We start from the raw sequence: 14,873 nt of genomic DNA on the forward strand, positions 1-14,873 counted from the left end.
TGACACCTGAATGTTCACAACAGCTCTACGCATAATAAACAAAAACTAGGAACAATCACTAAATTGCAGTATATCCACACCCATACAATGGAACACTACCCAGCAATAAAAAGGGAAGAACTACTGATACACACAGTAATATGGATGAATTTCAAAAACATACTAAGTAAAAGAAGCCAGGCACAAGAGTACATACTGTATGATTTCATTTATATAAAATTCTGTAACAAACACACTAGTTTATACTGATAGAAAACCAGTCAGTGGTTCCCTGGGAGTGGAGGTGAAGACTAACTACATAAGAGAACTTTCTGGGATAACGGAAATGCTCCATCTTGACTGCAGTGACAGCTACACTACTATATACATTTGTCAAAACTCTTCAAAGACTTAAAATGAGTGCATTTTATTGTATGTAAATCATCCCTCATAAAGATGAGTTCAAAAATAACTTGTACATACATAAATATACATTAATATAATCTGTAAGGTGCTTATAGCAATAAATTTCTGGGCCCATCTATTAGGGTTTCTAATTTGGTAAGTCTTGGGCAAAGCCTGGAAATCTGCAGTTTACAAGGCTCCAGCTGATTTTCATGCAGATGATCCTTGAATCATATCTTAAAAAACACTATTCTAAGTCAACAGTGAACCCGAATGTAAACTATGGACTTTGGTTGATAATAATGTGCCCATGTTGGTTCATCTATTGTACAAAATATGTCATACTGATGAGGGATGTTGGGGATAGGGGAATATATATACATATGTGGGTGGGGAGGGCTATGTGCGAACTCTCTGTATTTCCTATTCAATTCTTCTGTGAACCTGAAACTGCTCTAAAAGAATAAAGTCTATTAAAAATAAAAAATATATATATTTTTAAAGCACTATTCTAAAATAAGTTAATCAACACTGTCTAAAGTCAGTTGGTAGATAGGAAACAAAATATACCTTCATAAATAAAATGCCTAACATAACACAATGCATTTGACAATATTCCATTCAAGCTCCTCTGAAACCTCACATCACTTTGACTTTCTCAGCACTCAGCAAATTCTGCCCTGTGTTATAGTTATTTCTGTACTGGTCTTAAACCCCACCAGCAGATTAAATATTCTAAGAAATGAGGGATTTGATCTTATCAACCTTGTACTCTTACATATGGGCACATATGTCTTGCATATGGACACGTGCCCATTAATGAGCTGACATTTGCTGCACCAAGAAATAAGGAGAGGCTCTCAGTTGTGACTTTCCAGACAGTTTTAATTCAGCAAGTTTTCCCCACCGAGCTTACCAAAAATACTTTAAAAGAAACTTATTTACTTCAATGGCTGGCCTTCTTTTACCAAAAAAATACCAGATGATCAGAAATGGCTAATAATCTATAACAAAAAAGAATATGAAAATGAATATATGTATGTATATGTACGACTGAAGCATTGTGCTGTACACCAGAAACTAACACAACACTGTAAACTGACTATATTTCAATCAAAGAAACCAAAAAACAAAAAACCTGGTGATAGCTGTACAGCAGTGTAAATATAATCAATGCCACTGAACTGTACATTTTAAAATGGCAGATTATATATTTTTATGACAATAAAAATATTTAAAATTTGTGATATAAAAAAAGAAATGGCAACTGTGGGGATTTAGAAATACACAATATAGTATACAAAGCTGTGTGCTCTGTACCTTGCAAAGTGCATGCCGCTCTTAGTACATATTTAATAAATGTTTACGGAATAAACGTAAAATATAAGGCACTCCTTGCCCAGATTTGGGGACAAGAATGGGGATAGCAATAACAGGGTTGAAGTAGTCAATAATTTCTTCTAGCCATAACTGTAACTACAATAAAATTTTTCTGAAGCATTTCTAGATAAGAACTTTTTTATCCAGGATAATTTTAAGTGAGTCACAGATATCTGAGGAAAAGTAAAAAAGGTTAGCTACAAAGGGAAGTGAGATTTTTACTGTACCTGATCCAAAATTCCAAAGAAATTAAAAGGTCTCTTAGGCCCTGGATTCAGGGTGGCATCCAAAGAGATGAAAGAATAGTTGCCAAAGGGAGTACTGTGCACATAATGGAAGGAGCCATCCCTACGTACGGCTGAGTATTTCCTAAAAATACAAGACAGGAAAGTTTAGTGCAATCATAAAAAGACAGAATGAGTTCAAATTCCTTCCCTAATGTTACACTATATCTTACTTCCTTTGAAAAGGAAATTTCCATAATCTGACAGAGAAATACGCTAAATGAGATCCACAATGAATAAACTCATTAAAAGAAATTTTAAAGATTTCCTCCCATTGTCTCCAAAGATTCAGGCAAATATATTCATCAGTAACCAAGCACAAGGTCACCAAGCAAAGCAGAGAAGCTAATTTATGCAGTCCTCTAACCATTTAAAAAGAGATGACTCAGAATCCAGTGAAATGGTGCTTATTAATCATTTAAAAAGTTAAGTGAGGGCCTACTAAGTAGCCAGCAGAATTCTTGGTGTAGTGAGATACAAGTCTTTCCTTCTTGAAACAGGACTGCAGAGGCTTAACTCACAGTAAAGCTTTGCAAAGATGCAGTCACTGAGCCAGGAGAAAAATGTTAGTTAGGTCTGGACCAGTAAATCTTTTTTCAGTTCCTAAAAATATACTGATAACATATGCAGGGTCACCATATCCAGTAGTGAAAATCCTCACCACTACCTTAAGTATCAACAGTGTTGAGGTGTCCAGAAAGTTGGAGTGTGAGAGCAGGGAGAAGGGATGTATAATAGAGCATACAGAGTCAGCACTCATTCAGTATTTGTTGAGTAAATGTGAAAGAAAGTACAGATTATATTGGGAGCACACCTTTATTATTCAAATGTTAGAATATTATAAGAAAATATCTAAGTGTCTTACATGATGTTTTACCTCAGAGCACATATTAAAAAAACAAACAAACTTCTGAAATGTAATGTGCTACCAGGGAGCTGTACTTAAGCAACAAGAGCCATCAAATACATCATAAATAAATATATTATTATAGATACTGCAATTAATAGTCACCAGTTCTATTACCTCTCTTCTTCGTATTTTTAAAATTTCTATTTTGGGTTTTTTTTCCTCCTTCAAAATATCATTTATACTTTTCCTGCTTAGTTGTTTTAAGAGTTATTCTTCAGGATCTTGTAATCTCACATATGTTGTTCCCTTTCCTACATTTCTGACATATATTAAAATTCAACTATCTAAAAATAAATCCAACTATCTGAAAGCAGAGGTTAAAACATATAATAGTTCACATTTTTGAATTCTGAATGTTGGCATTCTCTTGGCCATTCTAGAGATCAAGATTTAACCTTAAGGTTTTTTTTTTTCTTTTCCTTCAGGATGATATTTTTGCCTATAATTCTAGCAAAATGTCATTTATTAAATCCAGATAAAGTTTAGGTGGTTAGAAACAAAAATATAAAGGTAAGAATCTTTAAAGTGACTAATAATTTTACTTTCCCAATAACTAATGAGACCCTAAGTCCTAGTAATTCTTCTTAGAAAATGTCTCTTAAGTCCATTCCCACAGTCACCATCAAAGATATAGTTAATAAGAAGTGAAAGATTTTCATCTCTGTCCTTTTCCTTTCTCACATTAACAAAAGAGAACCACCTCATCTTCCAAATTATGCAGTGACTCTAATTAAATGTTAACCAGTGCTTTTTGCCCTCTCACTCTCAAACTGATGTCACCATCCCCATACCCACGAACTTTGTTCAGACAGATACATCTCTATTCATTTCAAGCTCTTTCCATATCATGGCTAGACTACAGCAGGATTCTTCCATTTGGTCTACACAACTCCAATCTCTCCCTTTTCCTTTTTATCCCTATCTTTTTCCTATTTTGTTGTGCAATTGCACTTTATACAGTACTATTTTCATTATGTTACTCATCTCCTTACGAACCTCCATTGGATTATGAACGACTACGCATCATATCTAAATTTCTATGCTTGTCACCTAAGACCTCCATAAATTGGCTCTACACTATCCACCCAGTGTCATACCAGTTCTCAGAATGAACCTTTATTCTGGTGATAGCAGTTTTCTTACTGCCCTCCAAAGCTCATTCTAGCTTTTAAAGCTCTGTTTATGCTGATCCTTTTGCCTAAAATACACTCTTTAGAATTTCTCACTTTTCCAAATGCTACCTATCTTTTAAGACTGGACACAATTTTTCTTCTTTTGTGAACTTTCTCTAACCTACAACTAGCAGATAAATAACTTCTGGAAAGCTAACGCACAGCACAGTAATTATAGCCATCAATACTATATTATAAACTTCAAAGCTGCTAGGAGACTAGACCTTAATTGTTCTCACAACAAAAAAAGAAATGATAATTATGTCACATGATAGAGATATTAGTTAACCCTATGGTGATAATCATATTGCAATATATAAATATACCATATGAACATGTTGTATACCTTAAACACCCACAATATTATATGTTAATTATATAGCAATAAAAAAATAAATAAATAAAAAATAAAGTCTCCAATGGGGAGGGCATAGCTCAGTGGTAGAGTGCGTGCTTACCAGGCATGAGGTCCTGGGTTCAATTCCCAGCACCTCCACTAAATAAATAAGTAAACCTAATTACCTAACCCCTCCTAAAAAAAGACCCACCAAAATTTTTAAATAAAAATTTATTAAAAGTCCCTCTATGTCTATCCCATGCTGACCTCTGCCTTTTTGGATTTCTCATAGTGATAATTACGTGTAACAAATAAGCTGGCATTTCAGTCACTCCATGCTCTTTTCTAATTGTTTCTTAAACAATTTTTATCTTCCTTAGCTAGACTTACTTGAAGGTAGAGGTCATATTTTTCAATATTAGCTCTTGTACCTCTCACACTAGCCAACTAATGATGGCTCTCAATAAATACTTGCTACTTGACTGACTGGCAATGTAGAACAAAGCCACTGAATACCCTGGACCAGAAAGTGAGATTATAGCCAAAAGAATTCTAGAGAATTGGTTTTCTAAGTCAAAGATCTTTCCATATTCACGGCCTTTTTCATATTCATGGCACGTAAAAATCTTGTTAATATTTGTATGACAAACTAGACTGAAAGGACAAAGCAGCCAGGGGTGACCAGTTGGGTTCTTCAGCCACCACAGAGGCGGTGTATCTCAGCATTCCTAAAATCCACAGTACTCTGGCTCACAAGCTCTGATCTAAATGACTTTTGCTATCCACCAATGGCAAAAAAAAAAAAGTCTTTGTGGAATGTTAAAAGTACCATTAGCCAACAAAAAGCATTAAAGTAGATGAAATAAAAAGAATTGAAGGAAAGAAGAGGTTTGAGGAAACAAATAAAAATTAATCACCTAAATAAATAAATAAATAAATAAACAAACAAACAAATAAATAAAATTTAAAGGCCCCTTTTCTAAATTACCAGAGGTTCTTTATACAGAAATTTTCTCTGTTATAAAACATTTTCATTCATTCAGTTAATTAATTGCACCCTCCTTGTAACAGACTCTACATTGTGGTCTGTTTTCTGTCATTACAGTACCTGTAATAATTCTCAACACTCTCCAGACTTGGAATGTTGAATGCATCTAATTTAAAAAAAAAAGCAAACATCATCTACATGAAAAAGAAAAATGCAAACATATTAATGACTAAACAAAAATGACAATTCTTTCAATAACACCTTAGATGACAGAATGTCAATTAATTAGATTGGCATTTAATTTTAATTTTTAAAATCTGATAACTTAGTTGAATTCAGATTATCTAGAAACTTATTTAAGGCACCTGGTATACTGAAAAATAATAAATACTCTGAATTATGTACTATTCAGAATAAATCAGTTTGAAGTTATAAGACTGGATGGTCGCTGCTGTTTTAATCACGTGATTCTGGAAGCCAGGAAGAACTGGATTCATGTCTGATGTGCGGACACATGCCAAGTGCTTTTACGCAGCAGTTGACTTTGATAACAGGGCCAACGCCCTCTCTTCTTGAATCTTAAAAAAGATTCAGTAATAAAGGAGTTATATAATGATAAAGGGTAAGGCTGAGGGTATCTTAGAATTCTTATCTGGAAATATAATGATTTCATAGAGCTTGCTTCCCTGGTTGCAATAGCTAAAATTGTTTATCAGCTTTGACTTCCAAGAATCTACTACATTTCTAATAATCTTAGAGACTAAGCTGTAAGTCCAATTACAAAGAAACATTATTGTGTGCATAATCCTCTTGCTAGGAGAACAACTCTGTTGTAGTTAAATCTTAATAAAGATTTATATACATATATATTTGTGTACACACACACATATATACCATGAGCATTTATACCATTACAAGTCAAGTTAAAATATTATGAACTTCAAAGGACTATCCAAATTATTTAATCACAAGAGTCCATTTTATATTTATTACTTAAAATGACAGTAGTTTGGCTTAGAAAACTTTAAAAAATAAACACAGATTTGCTTTTTATTGCAAAAGAATTTGACCTGTATCACTAATTAAGAGCAGGAGAAAAGGGAAATGTAAACATACCAGAGAAAGTTGTAAGCCAGATATCCTACTTTTAATTTATAATTCCTAGCTGCTTTGTAAGAACTATAGTTGATCCTTGAACAACACAGGTTTGAACTGTGTGGTTCCACTTATACAGATTTTTTTTTCAATACATACTACAGTACTACACAAGCCTCAGTTGAATGATCCACAGATGCAGAGGGCCAACTGTAAAGTTACACATGAATTTTCCACTGCCTGGGGGTCGGTGCCCCTAACCCCCACATTTTTGAAAGGTCAACTGTATCTATAAAGAGGGCATTTTCTGATCAAACCAATAGCTATATTTCACCAGGTAGAATTATTTGTTTAAAATATAGCTTTTAAAAAAATACATTAATAAGGTACTCACAGCAATGAATAATCAAATGAAGCAGACAAATGGAGTACTTAAGTAACCAATAAAAAAGTCAACTTTTATGAAACAAACAAATCTACCATCAGGACTCTGGAAAAATAATTCATTTCCTTACTAACACAACAATTATAATGTAAAAAATGGGAAGGGATTATCCATTTCTTTCCCCTTGCATATGGGGATATATTTGCTATTTTAATTTTTCAATGTATATAAAGTAAAACTCAATCTTTGTGAAGTATAGTTCTATGGATTTTGACAAATGCATAGTCATATATCTACCACTACAATCATGACACAAAACAGATCCATCACCCCCAAAATTATCTCATGATGTCTCTTTGTAGTCAACTTCTCCCCCTACCCTACCCTGTCTTCAACCCTGGACAACGGTAATCGATCCTGTCTACAGTTTGCCTCTTCTTGAATGTCATATAAATGGAATCACACAGTATGTAAACTTACAGGTTTGACTTCTTTCACTTAGCGAAATTATATATTTTTAAGCATCCATCTGCAAGGAGTTTGCTAGAAGCTTTCCTTCCACGTAAAGAAAGGACCATACCGACTTTCCCCTCAAGGCCTAACAGTTACATATGAAGTTTTAAAATCACATATTATACATAGCTGGATTTCATAGTTGTGGCCTCCAGTATACCTAAACCTAAGTTACAATCTCCCATTTTAAATTGCAGAAACTAGGCTCCTGAAGGAGAAAAAAAATCTAGTCTTAATTATAACTGGGACTTGACTCTTACCATGATTTCCTTTGACATCGAGCCACTTGGTTTTTTCCATGACCCTTGTCTTCTTCAGAATACCCTGGTAAGTTTGCCATTCTACCTCTTGCTGCCTGGATCCCAACTGTTCCTTTGTTTTGGCATCTGTCAGGTCTCCTGTAGATTTACAGATGAACTGAATCACAATGTAAAATAAATCTGAGCTGGGGGTTCAATTTTTTTGTTAATGCATATCAAAGAATAAACATATTTAAAGTACTCAACATGTAAAGCATAACCACTTATGAGTCCATCTCGGTCCACAGCAAGCCATCTAAAATAAAACTCTCAGCAAGGGCTTTATTTCTTTCTTAGATGTTAGCAAGCGCCTATTAAACCTCCTGTGATATTAGAAATGGGTTATGAATAATATATCTTTAAAGAGAGCAGTAAAAAATGCATCATGAGACTGTGATAAAATGAAAACTCCTTAATAAGAAATTCCAGCACTCTGCAGAGTGACCTTATTTTCCAAACTCAAAATCAAGATATGTGATCTGACCAAGAATTATTTTTACAGCAAGCAACAGTCGGGTATGTGTAGTTTGGACAACGAAATATCCAAATTTCTAGGAAACTAGATAGACACTTAAAATTGAGGTTTCCATAAAATGAAGACTCTATCCTGTCAGCAAAGGTGTTTCAGTAAGGCGGATGTAAGATGAATTCCCCAATAGCGAGGATAGATACTCCTTTAGCTTATTCTCCAACCCAGCTGGGAGCAAATGATTAGGGGTTTGAAAACTCTAGGGACCCAAGTCACAGAAGTACCAAAGGATGAAAAAAAGTGTCCTGAGTTACTTGAAGCCTCAAGCAACTGTCAATATAAGATTGATTAACACCGTAAAGAAAATGGAAAACTCAGAACCAAAAAAAAAAAAAAAAAAAAAAAAAGAGAAAGAGAGAGAGAGAAAGGAGGAAGAGGAAGAAAACTCTTGAGTTGCGGTTAAAGAGCTTTCCTTAATTCTCTCTCAAATCCAGAAGTGCAACCAAAAAGACAGATACAGATACACAAGACGGGACACTAATAAGAGAGTCATGAGCCCTGCTTCTTCCGCTTGAGCAAAATTTGCCATGGCAAGTCATTTAGCCCGGATCTTGACTCACTTATCCATAAACAAAGGAAATTATAATGTCCCATCTCCTTTCCAGAAGGACTCACCTGAGGCTCTGGCTACAGGTTTGCTAACGACCCGAAAGTAAAAAGCTGCAGCCTTGGCTAGCATTCTACCATCCAGACCACAGAACAACATGACAGCACCGCAACCTCCCTACCTGTTGCTAGGACGAGAGCTGGTTGAATGATGTCAATAGTTTCAGAACAGAACTTCTCTAAGTCTACAGCTCTGCCTGGATCACGAAACCTGCTCAGGTGAATGTCGGATATCTGCGGAACAGATCTTTGAGTCAGGAAGAGGCGGCACGGAGAGAGGTGACTCAGTGGCTCTCTCCAACGGAAAGAAAAGGCAAAGATGTAGCGCATCAACGAACCCCCAGGTAGGGACCGAGCCCCTCTCCCTCCGCCCAGAGCTTGGGCCCAAGCAGGCATGGGTCACGCCCCGGCGAAAACTGCCGGCGCCTCACCGCCTCTGGCCAGCTCTGCACCCACCCCCGCGCCTGAGCTCCCGCTGCGTCACCTGCAGACCCCAGAAGATGTTGGTGGCCGCGGGGCCCGGCGCGGGGTGTGGGCTTCGTGGGGCGCGGGGCTGGGGCAGGGGCGAGGGCGGGCCGGCCAGGCCGTAGTGCTCCAAGAGCACGGCCGCCATGGCCGCGGCCGCCAGCCCGGCGACCACCCTGACGGCCAGCGCTGAGGCCATTCCGCCCGCAGGGGCGCGGCCCTTGCCGTCCGCGGCCCGGACCGCGCGGCGCCCCTGGAGCTGCTCTGGCCGGACTTCCGGACTCTATGGTCGCGGGGCCTAGGGCGCCGCCCGCACCTGCGCCTCGCGGTGCACCTGCTCCTCCTGGCCCGCCGCTCGCGTCTCTGGGCTCGGTTTGCTAATGTGACGCGGGTGAAGAAAAGGAAACCGAGACCCCCAACGCCACTCGCGGTTGCTGAGGTGTGGCAGGGAAGGAGCCCTGAACTGAGGGCGGAGGCTAGAGTCCTGGCTCCGCCTTAGACAATCAATCCTGATCTCGGTGAGTCGGTTTCCTTACCTGTGAACCGGAGTTAATAATACCTCCCGTACGTACTTCACAGAGTCGTCGTGAGACTCAAAGTATATATTAGGACGCCTTTAAAATTGCTGTACAAATGTGGCAAGTAGCTTCGTCTGGCTCCTTCTGATTATTAACAATGTCCCTCCATAGGTTTTCTGTATATATAATCCGTATGTTTTGTGAAAGTTGTTTTTTCCTAAACCTGATTTCACATGCGCTTGATTACATAATATTCCACTACAGTGGTGTATCATTCAGTTAATCAGTTTTAAAATACTTCCTATGGGCTAAGTACAAGAAAATTATATTTGGTTCCTGCCCTTAATTTATCTAACCATTCCCTTATTGTTGAACTTTTGGATTGTTTATTATGTTCTGAACAAACATTTTTGCATAAACGTGTTTTGAATAAACATTCTGAATAAACATTTCTGCTCTGAATAAACATTTTTATACAAATAGGGCCCTTTTTTGAACCTTTTTGAATTATTTTAGTGGGGCATGTTGCCAGTATTGGAGTTATGCCAATTTCAATTTGTTAAATATTTTTTGAGTACCTCTGGAGTATAAGACATTGATCTCAGCAGAAAACATACAGAATGTTACCATAATGATAAGTAGCTAAAGAGCCACGGTTCATTATTTTAGAAGCTTATGTAGCAGAGAGAAATACACAAATGAATTTAAGAAGAATATGCCATTTGCCACAAGAGATGAATTTCAGATATAAAAGGCTAGAGGAAGGGATCACATCTTTGGAGAGAGTCTGGAAAAGTTTAATTAGGGAGGTGGCATGTAAAGGATAAATAGGATTTTTGAGTGGCAGAGACTGGGGGTGGGGTGAGGCAAAGCACTTTCCACCAGGATTTAACAACATGAACCAAAACTTTTTAAGGTGAGAAAATTCAAGTCATGTTGAGGAGACAGTGAGAGTCCTCCTTATTCCAGGGTTTGGCATCTATGGATTCAACCAAACATGAGGATGTGGAATCTGCGGATACAGAGGGCCAACTTTGGGACCTGAGCATCCACAGATTTCGGTAGTGGAGGAGGGAGGAGAATGAGGTGGAGATGGACTCCTGGATATAATACCACGCGGTTACCATGGGAAACTGTACTTCAGTTTGGCTGTGACTGAGTTATGCCTTGGGGAATTAGAGCAGGCCCTTTGAGCCACATGGCAGAAGGCCTCTGTAAATGCCAAGAATGAAGCTAGATCTGGCACCAGCATAGGGAACCAATTGAACAGAGGTGTGGCACAGAGTCCTGTTAAAAAGAATATTGCACTAATCCTGTGCTACAGTCTTAATGTGTCCCCACAAAATTCATATGTTGATGATATTTGGAGGTGGGGGCTTTGGGCTCCAACCTCATGAGTGGGACTACTGTCTTTCTAAAAGAGACACTAGAGAGATCCCTGGCCCCTTCCACCATGTGAGGACACAGCAAGAAGTCAGCAGTCTGCAACCTGGAAGAGCCTTCACCAGAACCTGTCCACACTGGCACCCTGATCTTAAACTTCCAGCCTACAGAACAGTGAAATAAGTTTCTGTTATTTACAAACCACCCAGTCTGTGCTATTTTGTTACAGCAGCCGGAATGGATTAAGATACCCAGATAGTGGGTAATTACAAAGGCCTGAAGTAAAAAGATGGGAGAGTGTAACACTGAGATTAGAAAGAAAGGATTGTAAAGACAGAAACTACTGAATTTGACAGCTGATTGGATATTTGAGGGAAGAAAATGAGATAGTTAAATGTTAGAGCAAAAGTTTGGAGCCCAGGTGAGGAAAAAACTAGGGCTATAGTGTATATGTAGAGAGTACTGTCTATCTGAATAAAGTTTTTGGTTTTGTCTAACACCGCACCACTAGAAAACATCTAGATGGATCTCTTTAAACCAAATTTGGAAGATATGGTTGAGATGATCTGATTTAAAACACAGGCAATGTGGCATACAAAAATGCATTTGGAAAGGCTTCGGGGGAACCTTCCTTAAAGATATGAGAATTATTTTCCAGAAATGGAATACAAGAAGCTATGTGACAGATGACAGGGATAGACATGCTGTAAAGACATCTTGGACAGAGAAACATAGTTTTAGTCACAAAGGCCAGCAGTCTGAACTTCAGACACTGAATTATAACCAAGCTGCTTCACTCAAGGTGCTCAAGGTGAGTAGAAAGAGGAAATTATTTATTTAAGGATGGTTAATAATTCTCCAGGGAAATACTGGTTTGACCAGCTAATCACTACAAATTAGCATGAAAGGTGGTTCTCAGTTCCTCATAGTCAGAGGAGAATGGTAGATTTCTTGTAATCTCATAAAGATAGCAAGCAGCAATTCACCGTGAAAGCAAACTTTCCTAGAACTAAAGTCAAGGGGGAATTTATCACTTGGACATTTCACAATACAATGTACATTGTCATCTATAGTCATAAATTGAACTGCATGTTGCATAAACATGAGATGTAAAAATGATCTTCAGATTACTCTTTCTTATACTAACCTTGATTAAAAATCCAACATTGTATTATTAAGTCATTGTTCTGTGAAGTCATTTTGTTACCCAACCAGGTCCATTTGCTCAACATGCAGCAAGTCAAATGTTGAGACTCCCAGGTTTATGGCTTAGAGTTTATTCACAAGGCAGCTAGATGAGGAGATGAGAGAGTAAGTCTTGCCTCCCCGAAGGTGAGGGAGTTGGGATATTTATGGGATAAGCAGGGTGGTCTTAGGCGTGGGGAAAGGTGATTGGAGGTAGGGGGAAAGGTGAAGTCATCAGTGCTCTGTGCAGATGCGTTGGGTTACATGTTTCTGCATATTCAAAATGGAAGTGCTTAGCACTATCTGAAGGTGGAGTTTTCCTGCCCTCTGACATCAAAAGGCTTTTCTTCAGACATCTGCCCAGGCTCAGTTTTAGAGGTCAGTAACCCCAACAAGCCCCACCCAGTTCGCTCTGGCCAAGAGCTGACTCCAAGTACCTGTAAAACAACTGGGCTGTATGAAGTTGAAAAGGTGTGCAATTAAAGTGGTAGGAAAAAGAAAGAAACAAAGAAAGAAAAATACAATAACTAAAGCAAGCTTAATTAATGAAGGAAGTTTACAAGCAAAGGGGTTTCAACAAGCTGTTCCTACATCTATTGTTCTGTAAGACAAGCTCAAGAATTTTTGTTAGTCATCAGCTTCTGTTAACTCTATGGGGCATGGTTTCAGTTTCCATAGCTAAAGTAATATAATCAAAGAAGTTTTTTGTGTGTATAAAGATTTTTTAAAATTATTTTTCAAAATTGTGATAAAATACATGCAATGTAAAATTTACCACCTGATGACTGAAAAAAACCCGCACAATGCAAGAGTGGTAAGGTATAGTTTTATTCTTGGCCCTTACTGAGAACTATAGCTCAGGAGACAGCCTCTCAGAGAGCTCTGAGGAACTGCTGTGAAGAGGCAGGGGAGGAGCCAGGATATATATGAATTTTTTGTTGGGAAAAAACAGGTAGTCTAGCATAAAAACATTACTGCTAATCACAAAGAACAGACATCTCAAGTTAATGATTTTAGTGCTTTTCTATGTCTAGGAAGATGCAAGAATCTGAGGTCAGTGAAATATTTCCTTAGATATGCATCTTAACTATTTAGGGGCCCTCATATCCCAGGCACAGAATTCTTCCTGTTTTTCTCCATCCTGAATTCCTCTCAGGGCAACATTGTCAGTGGGCAATGGCAGTGGGCTGCAACTTAATTCTTGTAAAACTGGAATGGTGGGCAAAATTCTTTGTTTTACACACCTTTAAGTGTACAATGCAGTGGCATTAAGTACATTCACTCTGCTGTGCAACCATCAACACTATCCATCTCCAAATCTCTTCAGCATTCCAAACTGAAATGCTGTACCCATTCAGCGTGAATTCCCCATTTTTCCCTTCCCATTCCTGAGCTGCTAGTAACGACTAATAAGAGACAATGACTAGAGAGCCACTTTGGAATGAATCAACTAATGCAAGTTTGGTTAACATCAAATCCATTCTTTACATCTATTTAAATGTATGAAACAGGTATAAAAACAATCATAAGATTGTCAGCTTTCACATTCCTGTGATATAAATGTCACTTTGCCATCCCTGCAATGAAGCGTGAGTCCACAAATCTTAAATTAAAAAAAAAAAATGCTGAGGACTAGTGCCCTCAGCAAAAATCAGAAAAAGCACCAAACTCAGTCATAATGTTAGGTAGTTAAGATAGAAATGAGCACTGGGCAGGCGGAGAGGAAGGGGAAAGGAATAATCCAGAACACAAGGAACCTGCGCTGTCAATTAACCAGAGTACAGGGAACCTGAGCTGTCAATTAACCAGAGCGCAGGGAATCAGTTAATCAATCAATTAATTAACCAGTTACAAAACCATGATAAAGAAACAGGAGGAAGGAGAGAGTGGTGCCATTTTTCCTCTCTTGGATTGGCCTGTTCCCAATTCTAGGGAGTGTATTCTCTTTAACTGTTTTTTTATTTCACTAATAAAAATTTTGCTTATCACGCTTTTTCCTGACTCTTGTCAAAAATCTTTTTTTTGAGTGACAAAGAACCGAGGTGATTCTTATTTTCCTTTTCCCGGTAACATTAATTTTGGTGTTTCCGCTCGGCTAGTGTTCTTGATTCTTATTTCCTGTTTCCTGGTAACAATAAAACTAAAAACTACCAGAAAAATATTTTGGTCACCGTATTACTAATTTTTTTTAAATATAAAAGTTAACCTTGCATAGGGAACTATGCAATAGTTTGTAATTTTTTGTAGTATTTTGTAATAATGGAAAATAATCTGAAAAAGAATATATATGTAAACTAAATAACTTTGCTGTACACCTGAACATAGTAAATTGACTATACTTCAATAAAAATTAAATTAAACTAAATTAAAAAATAAAAGTTAGCCTTCATTCCTTACGCCAGTGGTGGATATGCTGGTATTCATTCTATTGTTATTCTTT

General features: G+C 37.6%; 1 protein-coding gene across 9 annotated transcripts in view; it reads right to left on the bottom strand.

The window, feature by feature from the left end:
* Window positions 1-14,873, bottom strand: part of TMEM62 (transmembrane protein 62) — a 46,880-nt gene that overhangs the window by 16,824 nt on the left and 15,183 nt on the right. Inside the window, exons 1-5 of one of the 9 annotated variants that reach the window (XM_064485665.1) lie at window positions 9,664-9,770; window positions 9,005-9,116; window positions 7,709-7,846; window positions 5,576-5,649; window positions 1,992-2,133 (exon numbers count right to left, since the gene is read on the bottom strand). In XM_064485665.1, coding sequence (XP_064341735.1) covers window positions 1,992-2,133; window positions 5,576-5,649; window positions 7,709-7,726 — 234 coding nt within the window. In that variant the 5' untranslated portion in view covers window positions 7,727-7,846; window positions 9,005-9,116; window positions 9,664-9,770. Of the gene's footprint in view, window positions 1-1,300; window positions 1,389-1,991; window positions 2,134-5,575; window positions 5,650-7,708; window positions 7,847-9,004; window positions 9,117-9,366; window positions 9,636-9,663; window positions 9,771-14,873 lie in introns of those variants that run through there. The other 8 variants (XM_064485671.1, XM_031453221.2, XM_064485668.1 and 5 more) reach the window with 8 other exon arrangements.

The sequence above is a fragment of the Camelus dromedarius genome, chromosome 5 (assembly GCF_036321535.1).
Source record: "Camelus dromedarius isolate mCamDro1 chromosome 5, mCamDro1.pat, whole genome shotgun sequence".
In the NCBI taxonomy this organism is placed as follows: Eukaryota; Metazoa; Chordata; class Mammalia; order Artiodactyla; family Camelidae; genus Camelus; species Camelus dromedarius.